Source organism: Lates calcarifer, linkage group LG7_1, assembly GCF_001640805.2.
Source record: "Lates calcarifer isolate ASB-BC8 linkage group LG7_1, TLL_Latcal_v3, whole genome shotgun sequence".
NCBI classification, from domain to species: Eukaryota; Metazoa; Chordata; class Actinopteri; family Centropomidae; genus Lates; species Lates calcarifer.
The window spans coordinates 7,706,817-7,731,030 of record NC_066839.1 but is presented as its reverse complement, the minus strand read 5'-3'; the positions used below and the strand labels follow the sequence as shown (position 1 = coordinate 7,731,030).

The 24,214-nt window shown below is 40.1% G+C and overlaps 3 protein-coding genes across 6 annotated transcripts in view; 2 read left to right on the top strand and 1 right to left on the bottom strand.

The window, feature by feature from the left end:
- Positions 1 to 4,241, top strand: part of tcte1 (t-complex-associated-testis-expressed 1) — an 8,740-nt gene extending 4,499 nt beyond the window's left edge. For 3 of the 4 annotated variants that reach the window (XM_018661672.2, XM_018661670.2, XM_018661671.2), the window contains exons 3-5: positions 1 to 108; positions 601 to 1,050; positions 1,797 to 4,241. The exon at positions 1 to 108 is cut by the window's left edge and continues 461 nt beyond it. In XM_018661672.2, the coding sequence (XP_018517188.1) occupies positions 1 to 108; positions 601 to 1,050; positions 1,797 to 1,967 (729 nt within the window). In that variant the 3' untranslated portion in view covers positions 1,968 to 4,241. The remainder of the gene's footprint in view (positions 109 to 600; positions 1,051 to 1,796) is intronic. The other variant, XM_018661673.2, reaches the window with a different exon arrangement.
- Positions 4,242 to 4,388: 147 nt separating this feature from the next.
- On the bottom strand, positions 4,389 to 12,125 carry tmem151ba (transmembrane protein 151Ba). The gene is made up of 2 exons (XM_018661669.2): positions 11,371 to 12,125; positions 4,389 to 8,450 (listed from the first exon to the last, which is right to left on the bottom strand). The coding sequence occupies exons 1-2, from the start codon at positions 11,455 to 11,457 to the stop codon at positions 7,008 to 7,010; spliced, it is 1,530 nt and encodes a 509-aa protein (XP_018517185.1). The 5' UTR covers positions 11,458 to 12,125; the 3' UTR covers positions 4,389 to 7,007.
- Positions 12,126 to 14,927: 2,802 nt separating this feature from the next.
- nfkbie (nuclear factor of kappa light polypeptide gene enhancer in B-cells inhibitor, epsilon) lies at positions 14,928 to 24,214 on the top strand. Its single transcript, XM_018661675.2, has 6 exons — positions 14,928 to 15,701; positions 19,453 to 19,555; positions 20,713 to 20,923; positions 21,508 to 21,596; positions 22,401 to 22,649; positions 23,255 to 24,214. The coding sequence occupies exons 1-6, from the start codon at positions 15,373 to 15,375 to the stop codon at positions 23,321 to 23,323; spliced, it is 1,050 nt and encodes a 349-aa protein (XP_018517191.1). The 5' UTR covers positions 14,928 to 15,372; the 3' UTR covers positions 23,324 to 24,214.

Genomic DNA, 24,214 nt, shown 5'->3' with positions numbered 1-24,214 from the left:
TACAGAGTCAAACAATGTGGCATGAACTTTGAATGGAACATGTTTGAGATGACTGACCGAGATTGTGAGTCCCTTGCCCAGGCCCTCAAGTCCTGTGAAACTTTAAAGGTGAATATTGATTCCTCCTCAGTGGTTTATGACATGTTAGCTCTGCATCTTTGTAAAGCATAGAGCCTGATTGTCTGGAGCATGTTTGTTGTGAATACATGCTCTATTTACATCAAAGAAAAGACAACAGAGCCTCTGGCTGCCACCTAAATAAGTCACTGTTTTTATCGCTGCTTGAGAACATGGCATATATCTGCTACTGGTTTCTGTTCATGATATGGAAACTATATTCTGTTGGAGATGATATTAGGGCTGCAAGTACTTATTGATTAATCTGCTGATTATTTTTTAAAATCATTTAATCTATAATATATCCAAAAATAATTGAATATACATATTGAAGCTGTTCAAAGTTAAGGTGACATATTCAAATTGCTTGTTTTGGTTGAACAACAGTCCAAAGCCCAAAGATATTTACTTTAAAATGGTATGATGATATAATGGAAGAACTCACCACAGAATCTTAATCTTCACACTACATTGTTTCTATAGCTTCTGAGGCTCCATCAAAGCCACATTGATGACAAAAAGTGCCGTCTGCTGGTGAAATACCTTTTGGACCACCCGTCCCTGAGGGAGCTCGACTTTTCTCACAACCTGATCAGTGACAGAGGAGCCAGAGCTATCGGCAAGCTGCTCGCCAGGAGTAAACTGGAGATCCTGAACATGTGCGACAACGATATCCGAGGCCCTGGGGGCAAAGCTATAGCTCACGCCTTGTCCAAGAACTCCACTCTTTTGTCCTTAAACCTGCGTCTCAACCGTCTGAGAGATGAGGGAGGTCAGGCCATAGGTAAGGCCTTGTTGAACAACAACACCCTCCGTCACCTGCACCTGGGAGCCAATGAGGTGATGCTGCCTACTGCCATCGCCCTGTCTAAAGCGCTGGTCCAGAATAACACCCTGAGCAGCATCAATCTCTCCTGCAACAACCTGGGTGAGGTAAATAAGACAGTCATGATGAATTTGTCTCCTCACATATCCCTGCCAGGAAACACAACAGAAAACAAACTGCTGGACTGATTAAACAAACATTACATTTGGTTTTTACCCATAAGAATGTGACCATTAATTCTTTTTTGTGTTAAATTTGTATCAGGGATAGCAAGATTTTCTGCAGCCCCAGAGCATGCTAGTGCCTGTACAGACACAATGCAGTGAAGTAAACAAACAGAAGTAGCTTTAAAGTACAAGGATTTTCAATTATTCATAGATATGTGTGGAAAACATGCAATAATGGAAAGCTGAGTAAGTGTTGCTTCCCCGTGAGAGGTACATTAGATCTGAATTTTCCCCCTCTCATGCTCTCTCCTCTTGGATATTTCACTGTATATTGTATCTCTGACTGGAATACACTGTGGAGGATCAAAAATCACCCACATAGCAGAAATACAGCACACAGTACAACATGCAATATCTTTGACCTTGGTCTACTCTTTACTAAAATAGAAATGCCTGTTTCAGACATAACAATAAAACACTGTTGACATTCAATACATAAACACACAACAGGCATTTTAGAAAGTAAGAGCTATTTTGGACAACAGAAGTTGCTTTGGGGTGATTTTTCAAGGTTATCAGGACTGTCCACAGACCTTTTAGATACAGTGTATTGTGATGTGTTCAACATGGACGTGCATCAGTACCAAATATGTTTGTTCTCTCTTTCCCTGTGTATGTGTGTGCAGGATGGAGGTAAAGCTCTGGCGGAGGCCATGTCTCACAACACCAGCGTGACAGAATGTGATATCCACCTGACTGAGGTTGATGAGAAGATCGTTTCCTTTATTAACCAGGTGGTTTGGACCAACCAGAGTTTAGAACAAAAGAAACGGGCAAAAGAGAGCAAAAACAAGTAGACATCAACAGCTCCTCTTTATAATACAACCCAGTCTTTATTAGTCAATGATCCCTGACCTGTGTATTCATTCAAAAGCACTGGATGCCAACACTGCATCTCAAACCACTGGGTTTAGGGCTGAGCATAGCAGACAGGTTAGAGATGACGGAGAGTTGGTTTTGGTCTTTTCATGGGATTTGCTGACAGTAACAAAGATATATAATATTGCCAGCCTTATCCTTTTAAAACATTGTACATTTTTCAGACCTGTACTGGAGGCATAATTTTAAACATACGTGGAAAAAACTATACAAGCACTAATACAGTCACTATATTGTCATCTGTCTGTCACATATTAAGACACACAATATTATTTAAGCCAGTTTGTAAAATGTATAGCACCACAGTAACTTTTTGAAGTAATTTCTGACACATATTTTCGTGAGCATTTCAGTTTATTGAGGAGCTTTTTTCCATTTTGATACACAGATTTGGTATTCAGTCCTTATGTAACATCAAGGCAACATTGTGGTGGTGTTGGAATACATACAGACTTGCGTTGTTTTATTTTTAACTATATCTACTGGTTAATAGTGTAACACCTTTTGCTAGGCAGCAACAAAAATAATATAGTGTAATTAATGTCACATTTTCCCAATTTTTAGTCTTACAAAAATCACTAGTTGATCTGTAGAATCATAAGAAGGGAGGCAAAGCTATTGTGTAAGTTCATGGTAGACCAATTAAAAAAATATGTACATCAGTTACATCAATCCAAGATTACTGATTGTCTTTAGACCAGCAATCACTATCAAGAGTCACTCAACCTTCCCTTAAAAAGATGTGTACCGTATGTGTATGTGTGTGCATCCTATCTTAAATCTGTCAAACCATTTTGACAACATTTTTTGTTAAATAAAAGTGTATCAAATATAATTTAAAAAATGTAAAAATGGGTTTAAAAGAAAACAAAAATCATTCAAACAGTCAATTTGAAGCAGCACAAAGATGCTATTGGCTGCGTTGCCTGTAGCATTTTGAAAGGGATTGCATTGCCATCTGTGACTTAACAAAAATCACCGCTTAATATCTGCACATCAAAAACATCCCTGCTCCTGTTACCTCTAAGTGTGTGTGACACATTCATCTAAGCACAAGATCCATATCGACAGTCAGTCTAACTTCCCGTCTCTACTTACAGTACAAAGCCTTTCTGCCCTACAGTCTTGAAAATCCACAAAATTATTTAAATATAAAAAGATGAGCCCCAGAGCATTCTTGAGTGAAAGAGTACATATTGATAACAACCTAATCTGCTTAATAGACATGATAAAGGGCTCAGTGCTTTGTATGACAAAAGCCTTTATGTTAACAGTCATCTACAGAAGAAAAATGTCTAGTTGCAAAACGTCCAGTCAAATTTGTAACCATTTCCAATAGTTTTTTTGTCACTACTGTTACGTAAACATTGCACTGGTAAACACATTTTTCTATTCTGTATGAATATCACAGTGAAGCCATCAGAGAGGCTTGTTGGCTAATCATGAATGAGAATATGTGATGACTTCAGTATGAAACATTTGCTCTTTCATCTTCACCTCCTACAAGTGGGATAGTAACTAGACATTTTAGTATGTTTTAATCCCTGGTGGAGTTTGCATGCTCGTTTGTGGCATCCTCTGGGTTTTACAACACAAGGACATGCAAGTCCACTTGATTCTGATGCCTTCTGACCAATGCTAGGATATGATCCAGCCCTTCACGACTCAGAATCAGAAAAAATGGGAAGAAGGAGAAAAGAAAAGAAGAAAAATGAATGAATTCACGAATGAGTTTCAGTCCCTGCATCTCATTCACATTGGCCAAAAACTGGTTGTGTAGTATACCATCTATAAAACAATTAAGGAATAGTTTGACACAATAGTTTGTTTTCTTACTTTCTTTGTTGGCGAGAGAAGCTAAAGCCAGCAGCCATTTAGCTCACCTTAGCTTACCATACACAAATTATAACACTAGTGATCGACTCATCTAACTCTCAGCAAGAAGGTGAAAAAGCTGTTCCCAAAGTGTCAAACGATTTCTTTAATATATAACTGTTATCTAACTGACCCTGCTGCTTTAAATTGCTTTAACCTGCTTTTATTGTGAAGCACTTTCTAATTTTATTTTGAAGAGTAAGTGCTAATATAGAATATGATCAACATAGAGTATGTGACCGTTAATTGAAATTAAACTGTAAACTGGGAAGATTTTAAATCATATTTCACAAAAATAAAATATCTGTACAAAACAAGGCCAATTACCTTTCACTAAATGACCAGAAAGAGCGATTAATTTGTGTCAATTAATATTTCCTGTCACTGTAAAGTACATAAATACTACTAGACTAGACTAGAATTGTACAAAGGATTTGTCAGTAAGTTTAACATATAAACTGCCCCCATCCAACATTTGGAAGTTATTTTACAGCTCAGTGACTTCCTGTTTACATAGTTGATAGCTTTTGATTGAACCATGCTACAGATTTTTCATGGAAACCAGTTTCCTCATTAGGAAGGTCTTGACTAGATAAGTCCTTGTTTTAATGGTGTAACCCGAGAATGAGAAAATTAGTAAAATTATGACAGTTTGGTTCAGCGACCTGTGTTTGCAAACCCCTTGATCCAGTTATGATGCAGCTGATCTTTGCAAAACCTTTGGAAAACCAAAATGGAATGTCTGCATAACTGCGTAGACCTAAGATTGAGAGGAAGGAGCAATGACCAAGTTTTTGGGATGTTGTTGCAAGCAGAATACTTGCCCTGAATATGATCCTGAGTTTTAGGGGCTTGCATAGATGACCTGTGAGTTGTGAAAACAGGTTAAAACAGCTGTAGAATGAAATGTGAGGTTTGATAGAATCAGTATTTTTCTTTATCATGTCTCACTCCCTCTGACTATTTTCAGTGCATTCTCTAGTATTGCTATAAAGATTTTCGGCAACTCCAAACCTAACACCACATATGGAATGTAATGAGAATGAATTGGTCACAATTTACAGTACAAGCCCATTATTGTGATGACAGGTCGTTACAGGAAGAGACACAAAATGTCCGACCACAGGCAAGATTCTTACTGTTCTTAGAAATTCAATGATTCTGATGGTTGTAATGGCAGAAAATTATCGGTCAATGATCTAGGCCAGTTCAACTTTCACTGCAGGTCTTATGAGATGAATTTTGGCTTGTAAATAATGAGCTCTGTGCTTATTTTCATCCATAAAAGTATCACTAAACAGCCATTTACAAATGTTGAGGAATAATGGAAGAAATAAAGCACACTTTGAATGATGAGTAGGTGCATTTTGGAACTACCAGTATCTCTTTCAAAAGTTCTAGCATTCCTGGTTTTTATTTCTGTTTAAAGATTTATTGTAGTGCATGGCTGGGCTGTAAAACAAAATTCACCATGACTAAGAAACTGCATGCACTCAGCTGAGAGGAAGTATTTTTTTTTACTTATTTAAAGTAATCCGTGTCGCATTATTAAATCTGACACTATCAGTAGTGAATCCAGGCCTCTGCCTATTTCTAGCGTCTTTGATGGCCAGCTCTCTGGCTGTCTCTCTGATATGCTTCAGCAGCAGCCTAGAGCTGGCTATATACAGTAAGAGCTGTGTTACATTATGTAGAAAATCATCCACAGAACATTTAGGATCTGATTCTTAGAACCTTTTGTATCTTAAACAGTAATGAGATCAGGAAATACAACATGTTTCTCCTATACATTGTTTACCATGTCCTGTTATGATTGTAAATTTCACTTGTTTAAATGGGAAGATGTTGAGATGAGCTGATTTAAGTTATGGTAGCTTATGTTTGTCGGTAACAGTTGATCGCTAGGCACTTAAATAAAGAGGTAGGCTGAATAAAAATATTGCCAAATATGAAATCAAATGGATCTTTGAGATTTTAAACTAGCTGTGGTTGAGACACTATTCTATCAATATTATGGTGATGTTTATTACTATGTAGTTGGGCATTATACAACCTGTACAGTTGATAGTGATTAAGAAACCGATTGAAGAAGTGTTGTTCATTCAGTTTGAAGTTCTCGTGTCCTTTAGCCTTCCTGTGCTAAATTATTCATCGACTGTGTTACTATATTTAGCAAGCCGAGAAGTATAATGTCATCTGCAACCAAGCTGATTTCAGCTGACTGGATATTTTAGCGTCTGTATCAGACATTTATTTTTACACTAGTGAAATGTAGTTCTTTTTTCAATGGATTTCTGTGAGCATCAACTTTGAGTGAACAAATTTAAATCACTCAATATCAAAATGTTTTACATGCAGATGTTTACATTTTATATTTGGGCCCATGTTACCGTCACTTTATAAGAGCTGTAAGAGCTGTATTTTATTTAAGTCTTTGTTAATTTTGCTTTGACAGGAGGCTGATATCGCCGCATTTTCTTTCAATGATTTGCACCATTCATATGACTCACATGATGTGTGTGTCGATGCGTTTATCAGCATTTCACTTCTTCGTTCATTCATTAGTTGTCATATCTCTTTCACTTCTTGGCAATTTCCCAGGCTACCGCTGAGTCAAATCCTATTTTAGGCTCCAAATACAAGAAAGTGTTACTCATGTCTTTGCAAATTGTCTGTGACTAAGATCTACAAATATGGCATTTACAGTAGGATGTGACTCCACTTGTTATTCCTTGGTGATTTAACTCTTTATGGACGCTGAAGGGCTGTACGTGACACTTTGGCAGTATGGTCCTTTAAAGCTGCATTGTATTTTAAACAACAGTCTCATCAAGTCCATCAAGTCTGTTTTCCCTGACTTATTAAAAAGACTTTCCCAAACGTACTGTGTTTCCTGTTTGAGGTTACAGTAGCTTTAGAAACTTGAACAAATCTTTGTTTGCGGTAGCTTGTAGGTGACAGATTTACCTCTGTTGTAAAAAGGAGAAGCAGAAGTCAAATATTATCCTAACCCTGGGGTTAAGAGGTCTCTCACTCTGTGCTTGTATCATTATATTTGCTCAAACGAATGTGGCAGCTGCGGGTCATAGTGAAGTTTCGACACAGGAGCCATTCCTGTGCAGGGAGTGGTGGTCGTGGTTGAGGCAGCCTTCGTTGCGATGCACAATGAGCACTGGGAAGTACAGAGCATCCTGATAGGCTGGAGGGTTCTCCTCGCTGGTCTGCTGACCCGACAGACAGCGTGTGCTCTCTGTGGGGCAGGACTGCTCATTTAGGCTGCCGCTACTCCTCCACAGGCAGCTCCGCCTTGAGCCGTACAGGCGGCCCAGTGAGAAGCGGCTGGCGCTGAAGGGGATGCGGGGGCTCCCCGTGTTGCAGATGCTGAGGGCGCTGCGAGAGAAGATGGAGGAGCTGCTGATGGCGCGGTGGCAGCGTTCACAGTTCTGCCTGTAGCTGCCGTAGCCTCCGCATATGGAGTAGCTGTTACAGCTCCCTGAGAGCTGGGCCAGGTCCATGAGAACTGCCTCTGAGTAGCTGGGCACCAGCTGCTGGTTGGAGCGGATGTGCCACTCCAGCTCTGTGCTGTCGATTGTGTTGACTCGTGGGATGTGACGGCAATACGGCTGCTCCTCAGATGGTGTTACTGGCACGTAGTCAAAGCCAAACAGCTTCTCTACATGGTAGTGAACACAGGCAGTGCGGTACTCTGCCAGCACACGTAGAGGCCAGGAGAGGGTGAAAGCAGCTGCCACCCAAAAAGTGGAGTTAGTTGCGTACCAGGGAAGGTGATTAGGGTCAGAAAAGGCAATCATATACTCTTTAAAGTCTACATTCTTCAGATGCATTCCCTCACGGGCCTCCATGTAGTCGTCCAGACCCTCGTTCTCTGTGAAGAACCTGGCCCGCTGGGTCAGATAGGAGTTCTCTGACTCCACACTGGCAAAGCTAAAGCACTTAGTGAACCTCAGCCTGGTGATAGGGAAACTCTCCAGGCCCAGCAGGTGCTTTGAGATGTCCTTAACCCCACAGTTCCCGTAGTCAAACTCCGCCTCAGCCACGTGGGTGTTGACTCGCTCGTGGTACACCTGCGTGGTGGTGTACGCATCTCCATTACGGTAGCGCGTCACCTGCCGTGTTCTCCTCACGTAATGATAGCTGATGGCCTTCCACCAAATGCAGGGCGTAGCCTGCTGCATTCGCTGGATGCGCTCGGCCACTGTGTCCACATCCACCTTGTACTGCAGCTCGTTCCTGGTGTAGCAGTGCCAGCACTCCACCAGGTAGACCACATAGAGCATGACCAGGAAGGCCAGGGGGATGTAGATGTAGCCGTTGGAGCAGGGACTGTCGTGGTACATCATAGACTTCCCCTTGTAAGCGCTGTCGAAGGAGAGGCGCGTGACCTTGGTCACCTGGCACCAGGCCATCACCCCGACGCAGCCGTACATCAGCAGGGATAGCAGCAGGCATTTCCAATGGGTTTCCTGACACAGGGATTTAGTCAGGGACTGTTTCTGGGGCCGCTGCTACAAGATGAGAAAACAGCAATAAGTCATCAGAACAATACTGTGAATATATTTTTTTCAGCATTCCTACCCAGAGGAAAAGGCACATCTTTGTGTATTGCACAAAATCACTGTGTGTCTTAAATAAAATTAGTCTTAAATAAAATTTGAATTCAATTGATGAACAAAATATGACCTAAATCTATTAGGTATAAAGTTCGAAACAGTTTAAAAAGCAGTGGCTCTCGCATATAAAATATTCAAGGAAATTTTCTGCGTTGTAAGTGCTTTTGCATAGTTTATGCATGAGCTGTGAACCAGTTTCTCAGGTCTTGGTCTGTGCTTGTTAAAATCAAAAGACTCGCCCACTCTTATAATCAAATTCAATCCAAGTACAATGGTAAGTATATACCTTGTTTTCATTAAAAAGCCCTGTGAGCTTCCGTTTGACTGGTGTGTGGGTGTTCACATGGCCATGGTACATGTGTTTATATAAATACGATATCTGACAGTAGAAAAGGAATAAGGGAACAGAAATATTCTTGAGGGGTAGACCCCACATTTAATGTCAGGCCAGCCAGAAAACAGCAGTCGTTTGACACGGGCAGCATAAAGCTAGTGCTATCCTTCATCACCTCAGGGCACAGCAAGCCCCGGTGCCTGCATCAAGAGCTAGTCACGCCTTTTGGGAATGCTGCTACATGAACCTGGCAGAGATTCAAAACCCCCAGGAAAGATGGATTATAACAAAATTCATTCAAAAAATTTGCATAACAGACATCACACTAAGACAGAGTCTGCTGTGTATAGACATCAAACACTGGTGCTGCAGCAGCACTGGTTCAATTAAAAAACAAAGGTTATCCTCTCCATCTAGTACACAGGACAGCCCATAGGTCAGCTCCTGTATATGACTGACCACAACAGTCAAACAACCAGCATCACTGCATTGATATATTGAATACAACATGTCAGCTCTGTGCTCTTCAAATGACATGCAAGCATAAATAATAGATGTTCTTTCTCCATAATCATCTTCCCCACCTTGGTCACATGGTCCCCAAGTCCCATACCAACCCAAGGCTACACCCCACAGCACAAAAGGGATTAACACTGAAATTCCCCATTGAGATGAACCTACTGCAGGAGGACTATTTACTCACTATCATCCCGTACAGGCTTGACAACTATAATCAATACAACATGACATACTTTGTGGTTCATGTTACATTTGACAGCCTCTGTTTAAGCGAGGGAATAATGATTAACAGTTATGTAGCAGGAAACATCATTCTGCATGTGAAATAGTCAAAAAAAGGTGTCTGCATTTAGATGCAAAGCAAACGTACCTGTATGTAGCTTATAAAATTCAATTATAAGCAGCTAGGTGAAGGAGGTGCTGACTCAGGCTCAGTTAGTTGTAGGCTAACTCTGTTATTATTATTATTATTTTATTGAGATCATAACAGAGCAGTTCATTTGGCCTATGAATAGCAGAAAAGTGACTCACCATATAAACATGGTGGTGTTGACATCTTTGATACATTAGACAGAGACATTCCTCTGGCCTGGCTGAATAGGAAGAAGAGTCTCTTATAAAGCATATGAGGGTAGAGCATACCTCATGTATTTGTCATGCAGGAACTCAGAGAGAGGAGCAACCACCTGTGTTTTTTGATTCCCGAAACAAATATCAAGACATTTATTTATGAAGATGTACTGGAAATTTTGACTTATGGTTCAAAATTAAGTTTTCTTGCAGTGTGATTTTAATGTGCTCTGCTGGATCTAAAATCTGCCTCTATATTGGAACAGTGCAGATCTGTATTCAACACAAATATGGTGTAAAATGGTATGAAAAGCCTCTAAAGTTCAGTCAACTGGAGGCTCTGGTATTATTTTTGACACTTGGTTGCAATTGTGGGTTTTTGTCCTTACACACAAAGAACACAAACAATTTGGATTCAGGAGCAGTAACCATACAGAAAATATTTTTAAAAATCTGGATATTTGAACATGAAAATATCTAAATGAGAATTGTTGTTTTTTAAACAGCCTGTTTAGAAATGTGATCAGTCTTTTAGACAGTCAGAACCTTCCAGAGCTGAGAACCTTCACAGTTTATGGGACCACTGTGGTGCCTTTAACTAAGTGCCTCTCACACTCACAGACACTGTCTCTTGACATAATAAGACCAGCTAGGTTACATAAAAACCCTCTTGTGTAATGGATATGTAACTTGTTCAACATGTGTGTTTTGTAGGGGGAAGTCTACACGGTGACAGGAAAGTAGGAAGTTGATTGTTACTCAGACAAAAAAAAATCCTTAATAAATTAAATCCCCATTTCCTTATGGGGGGAAAAGAGCAACAGGATGTGACATTTCATATCTGCCCTCACTCATTTCTCTGTGACAAACCCACATAAATTTAGTTCCTGTGAGGAGTTTTCTTATGTGTGTGTGTGGGGGGGGGGGGATAACTGTGTGGAAACATTTAAACAAAGCAGCCTTTATTATATTTGTTCTCTCTGTGTGTAACAGTGGCTCATTTTCCAGAGGAACCGACTGGGCCCTTTCCAGGACCCACAAGAGGTCCCTGAACCCCATTTTGGAAAACAATTGTCTAGAGGGGAGACAAACAGGAGGACATCCGTGCACGTCCACACTCTCGGGCGCGCGCTTGGACGCACAGGTTCATGTATTACTGCATATTAGCCCACTAATACAATTACTGTCACATATGAAATCCAGTTTAATTCCCAAGTGCTGCGTGTACATTGGCTCCAGTTAAACCCAAAATCTGATTATTATGGTGAGATCATTATGATTCCAGTGTGGTGCCAGTGAAATAGGCTATGTCACCAATTAACGGCTGAATTTGCCCCACATGCATCTAAGTAAGAAAATTGGCGTGCACACTGCAAACTGTGCTTCCTTTACCTCCTCTCGGGGGTTGTCCGGCTCCTCTTCGGGGACGGTGGTGGTGGTGGTGCTTTCACTGGCCGTTGCAGCCGATCCTGGGGACATGATGTAGATAACAGTGCAAAAACCGGGGCATGGATCTCCTGTTGGGATGGGGGTTTTCCGGATCAGACTGAAACATAAACACACCGACAACCCTTTCGCGCATCATCCGAAAGAAAGCACTTCACTCGGAGCCCGAATGGGTGAAAAAAAGATGCTGCATCCCAGCATCTTCCAGGTGGGCACACGTCGCTCGGGTACAGCCCTACGGGAATCCGGTCACTGTGCCTCGCAAGACGCGCAAAAATAGTGCTGAGACTCCTCCCGCGATTGCAAAGCAATGACTAGATGCTGATGAAAACTGCTGCTGTTGCTACTGATGCTGCTGCAAGGGATGCGGTGTTAGGAAACGGCAAAAGGCGGCAGACAGCTCCTCTCCCTGTAGGCTGTGCCCATGGCAGCTAGTGAGGCTGTGAAGCAGGACAAAGACGACAGGCAGCGGCACGTGTGAGCAGCCACCCCGACACAACAATGTAAATAACACACACATCTCAGTTCAAGTGAAGCACAACAGCACACAGAGGAGGTTCTGCACAGAGAAACCCACCCCCTGCATCCCATTAGCTGCATGACCTTGTGTCAAAAGACAAAAAGATCATTATATCCCTATATTAGGCTATTTACAGTGGGAAAAATAATCAAGAGGAGTTGGCTTTTAGACAACCAGTAAATGTGTCAATAATAATATTAAATGTCCATATACGCCACAGGGGGGAAACAATGTATTTTATTTAGTGCAACAGACCTGCAACAATTTTTGAATTTCATGATGTTCATATTTTGGTTGAGACTGTGTTGGAGAAAACCTACAGTCATTTTTGAAACCGTAGGTTGCTGATTATGGCATCAAGACAACACATTCATACATGTAATGTGGGATTGTTATGATATCAGATATCACGATTTCTATAGATATCGCCATAATGATATTATGGCGATATCTATAGATATGTGCATTATTAGCATAGTATCATAATTTCATTTTTAAAGTATCTTGGTGATCATCAGTACTGGTACATCACAGTATTGAAAGCACAATAATAATTTACAGTGACAAAATGGTTCCAAATGTTAATTTCATGGCACTTTCTGGTTGTTATTGCTGTCAACTGTACATCATCAGAGCCATTATAGAAGATGGTTCATGAGGTGGAGGCAGATGTTTTTCTTTTAGTGATATATTTTATACTTCGGGTCCAAATGTTCAAATGCTGATCAGTTATCAGTCATCAACATATTTGCCTGTTGTTATGAACGTAATTCTTTATGCTTTCATCCTCTTTAGGATTGTAACCCAGCAACAGAGTTTAGATATCTTTAAGATTACTGGCTTTGCCTTTTGGGGACATGCTATCAGCTCATTCCAGTCTTTTCATGCATCATAAAAGACGCTTCTAAGAGAAAGTGTGATGATTTTGGCAGCAAATTTCTACCTTGAAGTTGGCCAGGTTGAATTTTCCTGTTAAAAAAATGATAATATTCATAGAAATATTTGAATTTGGACATCTGATCAATCACTGGTAATCTCCTCAGCTCCTCTGCAGACAGCCTACACAAACAATCCCAGCTCTTTCCATTTCCCGTGAGATGAAATATAGTCCAATTTAGTGTCTGATTTGTTTGGTGTGGCTGACCATCCTGTGCCCAGAGGGACAAGGGGAACCAACTAGTAAAGCTTTGACAAGTTGTTATTGGAGGGCAAAAGGTGAAACAGCCACAACACATCTTTTTTTATTATTTGAAATTAAGGAAAGAACACATGATAAGAAGATTAAGCACGTATAAAAGAATATTTTACATTCTTTCCATTCCCTCCTTTGTAAACATCACAGTTTACACAAGAGTCATTTACCTTACAATCCTGGCACACAAGCCTGTGTTTATCATAGCCCACAGTATGGACATTGGACTGGAGTGCTGGCATAAACTGGAACAAATAAACATAACAGTAGATGACATGAAAACAGATGGCAGCTCTTGGCAGCAGTAAAGCTCTCTCTCTGACAGTCACTATTGTTTTATAGACTGTATTTATGATGAATCTGGCCCTCTCAAAACAGAGAGCTGTAGCTGTGGAAGTGAGCCCTCTAAAGGCCAACCCACAACAAACATTTTCAAAAATAGAAAAGGAAACAAGAAGTGATGGCTGGGTTACTCCCGAACTTTTGGGAGGTCAAATCATAATGTTAAGTTCTGCTCACGTGCATTATCTTCCTCTGAATACTGTATCAATGGAAAGATACTAGGGCTGGTACACGCTAGTATGCAAAACAACCATAGTGGTGTTATGCAATGCTGTATTTCAAAGTACAGATTGGCACGGCAATTGCTCCATAACATGCCCTGCAGCACTGATGATTATTCAGTGTCACCGTCAAATTCAATTAGCCTAGATACTGTATATGTAAATCAAGTTCAGGTTTCACAGCTTCTCAGACAAAAGCCAAAAATCTCATGAATAATAATGTGTCTGCAGGTGTTTTTTTCTGCTACCAGTGACAAGCCTGTAACTGTAAAGAGGAAGACTTCTGGTCATGACTTTAAAAATAAGACTGATGTTTGTTGAAAGTGTGTTATTGTTATTGTTAGATTATATGGTCTATAATTAATAAGTCTCACAAGATGTACTTGCTTTCTTGAACCCTAGAACATTTATCCATTTACGGTAAACAACAAGGTCTGGGAACTGCAACTAGGAATTGCAAACCAAAACTAAAAGACAGGTAATATAGTCACACTGAAACTATGAGATTAAATGCAAATCATATTTTTTTGCATTTTACATCGATATAATTTGTAATGATGATCATTTTAGGTTGCAGTTATTGTTGTATAGGTTGCACCTTTTTCATTAACAGATAAAATTAAACCCATTGCTTTCTCCACACAGTCAGGAATGTTGTAGTCAAGTTTCCCTGTAGAGTTTTTGACTTTTAGTGGCACTATAGAGCTGTGTTTTTATACGTGGGTTCCCATTAAGTTTATTTCACATTGCATTAGGATGCAAAGGAAGATTTTCATAACACAGATCTATATTAATATATATATATATTTTTAATCTAAATGTATGGTAACTAAACCCTCCATTTTCTCAGGAAGAAGTACAGAGGTCATGACCTGAGTGGTGGATCCTCAGCCTCATCAGTTTCAAGATTTAGACTAGACTTTATTGATCCCTTTGGGATGACTCCCTCAGGGAAATTAACTGCCCTTCTAATTAGTTTTCATACTGTACAGAAATGAATGTAAGTCAATGCCTGCCAAAAAATTCACTGCATAAAGATTGAAATGTAAACTAGTATGTCCTTTTGTACCTTTTATTTTGAAAGTCATATCACTTCCTCTCCTCTCCTCTCCCACCTCTTGAAGTTTTGTGTATGTGCGCGCGCGCATGTGTGTGTATGTGTGTTCGTTCACGCGCACTGGGGATTCCCCCGCGTGACAAAAACAGCCTTCGCCTTTCACATGTCAGCTCTTCCCCTTATCGCCTTTCATTGCTCATATGCTCTCCGCCTGGAGCTCACGCTGTTACCGGATATTTAGACGACGAGCAGCCGCTTGGACTCGTTTTTGGCTTGTTTTTAATCCAGTTTCACCAAGGTCTGTAATGACCGGACCATGTTTTAAAACTTTTTTAAAAAGTCTATAATCGATAAAAGAGAAAAGTGGGGGTCTGTTGCTGAATGGTAATGTATTATTGGTTAGTGGAATGAAACGCAGCGGCTCATTCCTCTGGTTTCACAAAGGAGCGGTGGTTTCCTCAGGTGTCAGCAGGCTATCCTCGGAGTCCGGTCACATCACCGAGCACCGAGCAGCGACAACAACCGCAAGTAGCCTTTAAGTCCTCTGGGAAGGACACAGGGAGGGGGAAACCCAGCGAGGCCACCACCAGCAGCAGCAGCAGCCACCACCACAACCATGGCGAGCGACGACTGCTGCAAAGATGACTCGCTGGACTATGCTGGAGAGAACCGCACGGACTCGGGAATTGACTCGTACCGCTCCATACTGAAGTCGGAGGAAGCGCCCCGGGAGCCTGACATGAGCGGGCCCAGGGAGAAGTTCTCCACCGTGGAGGAGCGCCTGGACTCAGCCTACGGCTCCTCGTCCATCACGGGGGAAAGTCTGACAGAGTTGGTGGAGAGCTGCACGCTTTCCAGCAGCGCCCAGGAGGAGCAAACATACTGCTCTGAACTCTCTGAACAGGAGGAGAACTTGCTCACAACTATTACTGAAGAGGGAGACACGTAGGTTTTTGTCTACTATCTAAATTTATTACTAAAAATCACTAAAACTAAACAAAAAAATTGCTGATAGGCACTGTTGCACACTGGTGGGTGAAGTTCAAACATGGTGTCTTGCATTTTAACTGTTTTCTCTTAAAGTTTTGACCATTTTTTTTTCACCACTAATATTTACTTAGTCTCTCATGAAGTGGCCTTTTGTTTTGCAGAGCGAACAAAACTTGGAAAATGATTGAATTTAGTCTTCAGTTTTTTAAATTAGATCTTATAAACTGATTTTCAAATTGCCCACCCCCTTCTCTCTGAGTAGGATTATATTAACTCCAATCACCAGTGTCTGTTAGCAGCCAGGTGATGTTTACTTGAATATCAGCAGCTTTGTTGGTTTGGGCTGCAAATAATGATTATTGCAGTCAATCACAGATTAATCTGCTGGTCCTTTCCTTGATTAATCATCCAACAAAACTGATCTGATCTTTGGTCTGATGAAAGACTCCAAAACCCCAAAATATTCAAGTAAAAATCATATAAAAGCAGCAAATTCTTATATTTTCAAAGCTGGAATCAGAGAATATTTGGCATTTTTGCTTTAAAAAATCATTGATTAATTTTCTGTTGATCAAGTAATCAATTAATTGACTAATCTTTTTAGCTCCACTGGGGCTTGAAGCAGCTACTCAATACTTCTGAATTCTGTTAATGAACATGAAACTCCTCTAAATGGCAGCCAATGGAGTCGGTAAATCACATTGAATTTCAGGCAGAGTTTTTCCCATGATTCTGGTTTTGAAGGGGATTTCATAGCACTGTGATACTGCAGACTTTTTTTTTTTTTTTTTTGGTAATGAACTTTGTCCGTGTCATGAATGTGCACGGACTCCCGTTAAGGCGTCTCTGAGCCAGAAAACAGAAGTGAAACAGATAGGCCTGGACTTCCCCATGCAGCACAGACAAAGCACATGCTGTGAGGCAGCAGTGTGGCTTGTTTTTGATCCAAGAAACTTGTTGATCAGGATAGCATAGTGTGTGTTTGTGTTTTTATTGTTGGATCCCACATTTCACAAGCTGCTGTCTGTCTGTCTTTTTGTTCTCTCTTTCTACCCATACCAGACATCTAAAAATGTCAGTTGGTTACCTGCCAGTAGCTTTTTTGCTTCTGTTCATTTCTCACTTTGAGTCAATGAAACTGCAGCTTTTTGCAGACAATCCAAACACGTCAACCTCCACACACACACACACACACACAGAGCTTTATCAGCTGTATGTAAAAGCTCTTCTGTGCCCCACTCATCTATTGTTGCCATGTCATCAGTCTGCTTTAGTGGGCTTGTTAATGACTCCTTTAGCCACCACTGTAATCCAGCGACTGATGTAGTCACAGCATTGCAGAAGTGTTGTTGTGTCTCTGACCTCTTTTCATTTCCGCTTGCTGATTGTTGCGGACACATGGTTTCATTCTCACACCCTAACTATAGCTACCTGAGAGGAAAAAAAAAAAAAAACACCTGAAACACACACCACACAGCTCTGCTTAGACTGAGAGAGAATCATGCAAACATTAATTTTCCCCTGTGGGGGTTCTTATTCATTCAAGTCTTACTCAAACCAGGAAGTCCCTTTCACACTAAGACGTTCGCTCATAGAGTTGACTATAGTCGGTAGTGCAAATGCATTCGTCTGCAGACATTTAAATCAGCCAGTGATGACATTTATGGGCGGGACAAAAAAATAGATTTGACAGCGTATCATGATACTTAATTGTGTGATATATTATCCACACATTTATACCAAATATTGATCTAAATTATTCATTTGTTAATTTTCATTTACAGAACATATTTTAATGAGTTTTTGTCTCCAATAGTTCTAACTTTTTTTTTTTCCCATTTTTATGGGTTAAAATTTGGATAAAGGTACCTGTAGCCTACATGTTTTTATGTCTTAGCTTACTATCAATTATTGATTATGTTCACTCTCAGTTAATCTTCTTTTCTAATTTTCTTGATTATAACATTATGATAGGCCCAAGACAGTTTCCCAGAGCCGAAGTAACATATTCAAATTTCTTGTTTTGTCTTAAAAACAGTAGTAAGTAAAAGCAGAATAACCTCTGCTGGCACCAACTCATGTTTGGCGTTTTTGCTTGAAAAACACCTTAAAGCGATTAATCGATTTGTCGTTCAGTCCCAGTGCTGCACCGATGCTGTACATGATCAGTTCCTCCTTTTTACAAAACACCTTGACATGTCAGAGAAATGTTTCCCAACTACTTACACAGAATTGGTGATTTTTTGTAGTGCAACAAAAGTGCAAAAGAGAATTGTAGAATCTTTTTTATCTTGATATCTTGGAACTTTGGCAACATACCATGATTGTGTAATGTTGTGAGTTGCCTTATGCAAGCCCAGACAACATTTTTCTGTGTCCAAATGACATATTTTCAGACACATTTTAAAATCATGAACAGCAGCAGATTTTATTCTGCTGTGAAAAAAAATGTTTGTTTTATGAATTCAAACAAAGGTGTAGTTTCATTTTGTCAGCCATTCTTGTCAACTCTCTAGTTCTTTTTTTTTTTTTATGACTCCGGGGGTGAAAAATTGCAGAGTTTATCACCCACACATACAGTAATATACAAATAGACTATATTGATCAACCAGTTAAAAATAGACCAGTAATATGTCAACCATTGCATACAGACATTTAATCAGATGCTATACTGTTATTCATTAAGTATTCTCATGGTAATGATTAAGTCTTTCATTGAATGACTTTCCTCTGATTTAAAAAATAAATAAATAAGAAAACCACACACCACCAAGATATTTTAATCAAACGTCATTTTGCTGGGCATTACATCTTGTGCAAATGATACATATGTGTGGAGCATTTAATAGGAAACCTGAAATTGTCAGAGACGTGTTCAAAGCAGAAAGCTGAATGAAAGGTCTGCAGTGAGAATTTGTTGGAACTTTTTTGATCCCACACTGTCTGTCTGACTGTGACTGCAAGTGACATTTACTCTGAGGGAAGAGAACAGCACGCTTGTGATCTTTAAGAGAGCACTGTGTCATACATTTACAACATCCTCATGCTGTTTTTGTGATTAGACATCGGTTTCAGCCTGCCGTTTATACATACATATATATACACACACACACACACAGCCAGACATTGGAGAGTTTGCTCACGTAAACAAATTCACAAATTTAAGCAACACTTAGATTTAAATCAGTTAAAATTCTCCTTACAGAAGAGGCCCTCTGTGTGTTGTTCAAGGTTGGTCTAAATTAAGCACTAATGCTCGGTTCCATTTCCTGCTTTTTGCACATATTTGTTTGCTACAACTTCCCACTCAGGTTTTGAGGTTAATGCTTTTATTGTTTTGTTTCATCATTTGCTTGCAAGTGTTTACAACAAAGCCTACAAAGATGTGCCCACTGCTACATGTTTTCACGGGCTCATTCAGTTTGCCGTGCTATTTTTTCAGAGATTTTCTGCATTGATCAATATCCCGGCCACTCAATCTTGCCATTCAGCCCACTATGTGTTACATTTTGAGGTAGACTCCTGAGATGAATACTGAGGAAAATTGTGAAATGCAGTTTTTTTCTCTACTACTCAGCTCTACTGCAACTACTCGTTTTTTTTTCTGCAATTGCTCAATATAAGTTAAAAAAAAAGTTCTGCAAGTTTTTGCAAGCATAATAGAAAAATGTGTGGATTTATTTATTTATTTTTGCCACTCCTGTAGATTCCTGCACTTAGCAATCATCCATGAAGAAGATTTCATCACTCAGCACTTGATAGAGCTATTCCCAAAAGAAGTCCTGGACATCCAAAACAATTTATATCAGGTAAATTCTACAAGAATCTTTTCCACTACATAAGCATGCTGCAGCTTCTCCTGGAATTTTTCAATCCAAAACGACTTCCCCATTAACAGTATCTTGATTGTGGAAACTGGCATTATTTATATCTCTGTACTTCCAGAGAACTGTTGTTCCTCTTTATTTGCAGTCCGTCCTCTCTCAGGGACGTCACTGTGGGTGGTTCCAGTGTTAGCTCATAAGGGACTTAGAATGGAAACTCCCCTCCTCTACCTCTTGTAGAAATAGAACCACAGGGAGCTGTGGAGTGTATCCTTGTGTGGATGTGGGTGGAGGAATTGTTCCAGTTCTTCAAGATGTCAGACCAGAGTCTTGCTCGTGTAAGAATCCAAAGTGAAGTCAGAGCGAGCTGACAGAACTGTCATAAGGAAACATTTGAAGTTAAGACTCAGCACTTTGCACAGTGACTCAGTTAGCCCTGTGCTCTTAGAGAGTCCATTTTGGTTGCCTAATTTCCTCTGAGTAGTCATTCCAAGACCTTGTGTTTGGAGACATTACCAAGAAGAATGCTTGCTTACCCCTTAAGGTGTTAAAAGAAAATTACCCTCAGTCTGATTATAAAAAAAATACAGCCACTGATGACGTGTGTTTGCAGTTCTGTTGTATCTTGCACCAGTACACAGTGCAACCACAAGACTTGTTTGTTTTGGACAGAGGGTTTTCTCAGCTGGAAAAAGTTTTCTGTTTATTTATTTATTTATTTTTCATTCATGCGTAGTAAAACCAACAGCTGAATGCAGCAGGTACAGGCCTGTTGCTCTGGGGGTTACCCTAAGATATTCAGAGAAATGCAGGAAGTAGAAGTGACAGTGTAGGAGGACAAAAAGGTCCACTAAACATACTTAACTAGGGTAGGCAACTACCACTTATCTTTATAACTGCATAATGAAATTTAGATTTTTTGTGATCTACAGTTATGATAATCAGAAAAAGACATCATATTCTCACATTTATGAGATTACAACTTGCACATTTTTGCTATTTTTCTTGACATTGAATAAATTGATTATCAAAATTGTTCCAATTAACCAGTTGGTAAATTGACTTACTGTTTTAGCTCCACAGTTAATTTTCTAAAAGTCTGGCATGCATTGGTTATGACACTTTTGTCCTTCATGACCCAGAGCCCCTTGCACTTGGCCACCTATCTGAACCTGATCAATGTGGTGAAGAGCCTGGTGGGGAAAGGAGCCAGCCTGGAGCTGCAGGACCAGGATGGGAACACAGCGCTGCACGTGGCCTGTCAGCATGGACAGACAGAGTGCGCTGACGAGATGACCAGAGATGTTTCCCTGAGCAAGCTGGTGCCTGTCCTCGAGACCCAGAACTGGAGAGGTGAGGTTAAAAGACTTAAATGCTGCAGGTCCTCACCAGCCAACAATTTATTGGTGTTATTTAGGGTCATTTTTATTCATCTGTGTGATTATTTGTCAGTGGGTTCTGCTGAAACTAAACTTCCAAGATGATGCAACTCAGATTTTTTTTAGTGTGTCCAAATGTAACATGGCCTTTTGGTGTTTTTGTGCCAAGACTTGTCTTTAATGAGGGGTACTTTTCAAAGTAAATAATCCATCAGGTTGACATTGCTTGACCAATATAGGATTAAAGAAAAAAAGCAAATCTGGAAACAAATCTAGAACAATCTTCGTAGGATATAAAACATCTATCTTTAACCATTCTGGAAAAGAAGAAATAGCTGTAACAATAGCAATAAATACAGCAAAACACAGCACTTAGCAGATTAGCGGAGATGTGGTGAATTTGCAACAGCAATGCAATGTTGATCTATGTCCTCAGGGGCTCAGTTTAGTTCAGTTCATTTGGAAAAAAACACATGATTTTTACAGTGCATATCATCTTCACTTCTGACCTAAATGGAGCCCCATGTTCCACATTTCAAACAAGATGTGTACTTGCAGGTCTTGCCTGTCTTCACTTGGCTGCACTGAACAGGCAACATCACATTATGAAGCTCCTGATGAAAAAGGGAGCTGATCTGAATATCCAGGTTAGTCTGTCAAATGACTCCTTATTTAACTGAATCACATGGATTATATTTTTAATAACTAGGCTCAACTTAAATGGTGAATCCACACTGACTCTTTCAACTCGCTGACTAGAGGGTAGATGTTTTTTGACCTTTGAATAAGTTTCAAATTGTCCTTGATTTCAAACCGTGAACTTCTTCCAGCCTCTGACCGGCTACTCATGAGTTTAAGCTCCATGTCTGAAAGAAAAAAGAGTGAAGGAGTGAATGAGAAAACATCACGGTCGTGTTTGTATATAATCAAGTTTAATTAGTCTCTGCGTAGGGTTACCCTGCTGTGTACTGCATTTCATCCGTGTGCCAGTATTTATAATCACACTTATCCCTTTTAAACTCTGTTTACTGCTCCTGGCCTTATGTTGTGTTCATGTCTACAAATCTGCTGCACCTGTGCAATGCTGATAGTGATATGGAGACATAATTAGATTTGAGATATGATTAGGCTGGGCTGGCTAGCCCCTCTTAACTTTCTATTGATGGAAGGGAACATGGCAGTCAGTCCCGAAACTGCCCCAGACATTCCTCTCAGTTTAACTCACCAGCCTCACTTACCACTCTGCTGCACATCCGGTCTATTGAATTATGATTAGTATGATTACTAATATGTGTAATTGTATGTAATATACTTTAAAACAGAAAAATATCAAACTAACAAAATCATTGACATTAAAATGTCACTTAAAGTTTATGTTGTCGTCCTGTTTGTGTAGCTCTGGCTTTATTTAGATCATTTTTCATTGTCTTTTCAATCTGCATCTCTCGCAGGAAGGAACCAGTGGGAAAACAGCTCTTCACCTTGCCGTCGAACTGCATGACATCACGTCGGTGAAGCTGCTACTCAGCAGGGGAGCCAACGTGGATGCTGCCATGTTTAACGGCTGCACGCCCCTGCATCTCGCGGTGGGGAGGCAGGACGCTGCCATCGCCAACCTCCTCTGCCAGTCTGGCGCTGACACAATGCTGCGAAACATGGAGGACGAGACAGCGCTGGATCTGGCTGACGGCAATGATGATGTAAGTTATTATTATTATTATTATTGTTGTTGCCAGTCAAGTGCTGAGATTGACCGCCATATGTATTTTAAAGGATAAGGCTGGCAATAACTCTATTTTTTTATGATGCTTATCACTGAGCCACATAATTTCACAACTGATGTGATCTTTTGTTAAGATTAGCATGGGCACTGTAGTTTATTCTGAGTCAGTCCCATATATGCTGTTCTCCTGCAGTAACTACTCACCAGAGAATCAATTGAGTATTAATCCGCGGCTGAAAATAGTCCCCAAAGAATTCACTATTTGCCCCTGTTTGAGTAATGTCTATAAAAAATTCAGTGCCAAGCTGTTTCCGGAAATTATTCAGCCTATTCAGCCTTCCTTGCTGAGTGCCATAGATAGGTAGAAAGACAAGTCGTGGTTTTGGTCTTTTCATGGGATTTGTTGACAGCAAGTTAAATATAGACACCAGTCTGATCCTTCATGCCAGAGTATTGTGAGCTACAGAGATCAGAGTTGAACATCAGTGCCTCCATAACTTCAACTACAATACTTACAGAAATACTGAGCGTCAGACATAATGCTTTTCCTACCATTTAACCATTTGTGTCCTTGTCTTTCAGATTCTGGCTCTGTTCCCTTTCGATGACATCCAGATTTCTGGGAGGTCAGTGGTTGGTGTGAAGTTTTGAGCTGAATCATAGGCTGAACAACAATCTTGAAATTGTCTGGAGCTTCACTGCGGCTGGAATTGATTTTTAAAAAAGCTGTATTTGCGCTGAAGTTTAAATAGTGCCTCTGTTTGTAGTACACTCAATACACAATACATGCACCATATAAATCTTACTTCCCTCTGTGACAGAGTGATTCTGCTTAATTGAACACTGATAAAACAAATTAATGTTTCTGAGTCACTGGCTCAATTGTTTTGCTTCCTTTGATGCGCCTCTGGAGGGGTTGTACTTGGCTACAAAGCCACCTCACTGAGAGTGCCAAACTTTCTATCAGCATGTTCATAGAGTCCATAGAAAATTCTACCTCTTCATCATATGAACCTAGTATAAGTGGCTAGTAAAGGAATGTGCAAAATTGCTTTGTTTCACAGTTTCTCAAACTTTACCAGTGCTATGATCGCCTTTGCATTGTGATGGAAGTACAATTTTCTTCTGTGTTTTAAACTCTGAAAAGATGGTCTTTCATTGTGGCTGTTAAGAAGCTTTTTGAGGAGTGCAGTCAGAGGCAGGAGGCAAATGTTTCATTTACTTTTAACTAAATGGAGAACGTTAAACAAACTGTGTGTCAAAGAGAGACCTGCAATCAAAAGAAGACAAACTAATAATAAGCCTGATCTCTATTAGAAAACTGATAACCCATGCAGAAAATGTAATATAAAACAGAGAATGCAGCTTAATCTTTCTGATCTTTTAGGTTTACTGCTTGATGTTGTGAAACAGGTTTCTATATTTATCACATCATAGCCTTCATCTGCTGAAATCTGCTCTTTGGTGTGTAATTAATTACAGTGGCCTGTCTAGTTAATATAAGCAGTCATTTATTTTGTAATAAAATGAAAGAAAAACTCA

Bases quoted from the DNA above. Each gene is read 5' to 3' on its own strand.
- nfkbie (XM_018661675.2), top strand. From the start codon at position 15,373: ATGGCGAGCGACGACTGCTGCAAAGATGACTCGCTGGACTATGCTGGA. The intron at 15,702-19,452 runs GTAGGTTTTTGT...CCACTCCTGTAG, and splicing joins ATTACTGAAGAGGGAGACAC to ATTCCTGCACTTAGCAATCA. The intron at 22,650-23,254 runs GTAAGTTATTAT...CTTGTCTTTCAG, and splicing joins TGGCTGACGGCAATGATGAT to ATTCTGGCTCTGTTCCCTTT.
- tmem151ba (XM_018661669.2), bottom strand. From the start codon at position 11,457: ATGTCCCCAGGATCGGCTGCAACGGCCAGTGAAAGCACCACCACCACC. The intron at 8,451-11,370 runs GTAAAGGAAGCA...CTCATCTTGTAG, and splicing joins CGGACAACCCCCGAGAGGAG to CAGCGGCCCCAGAAACAGTC.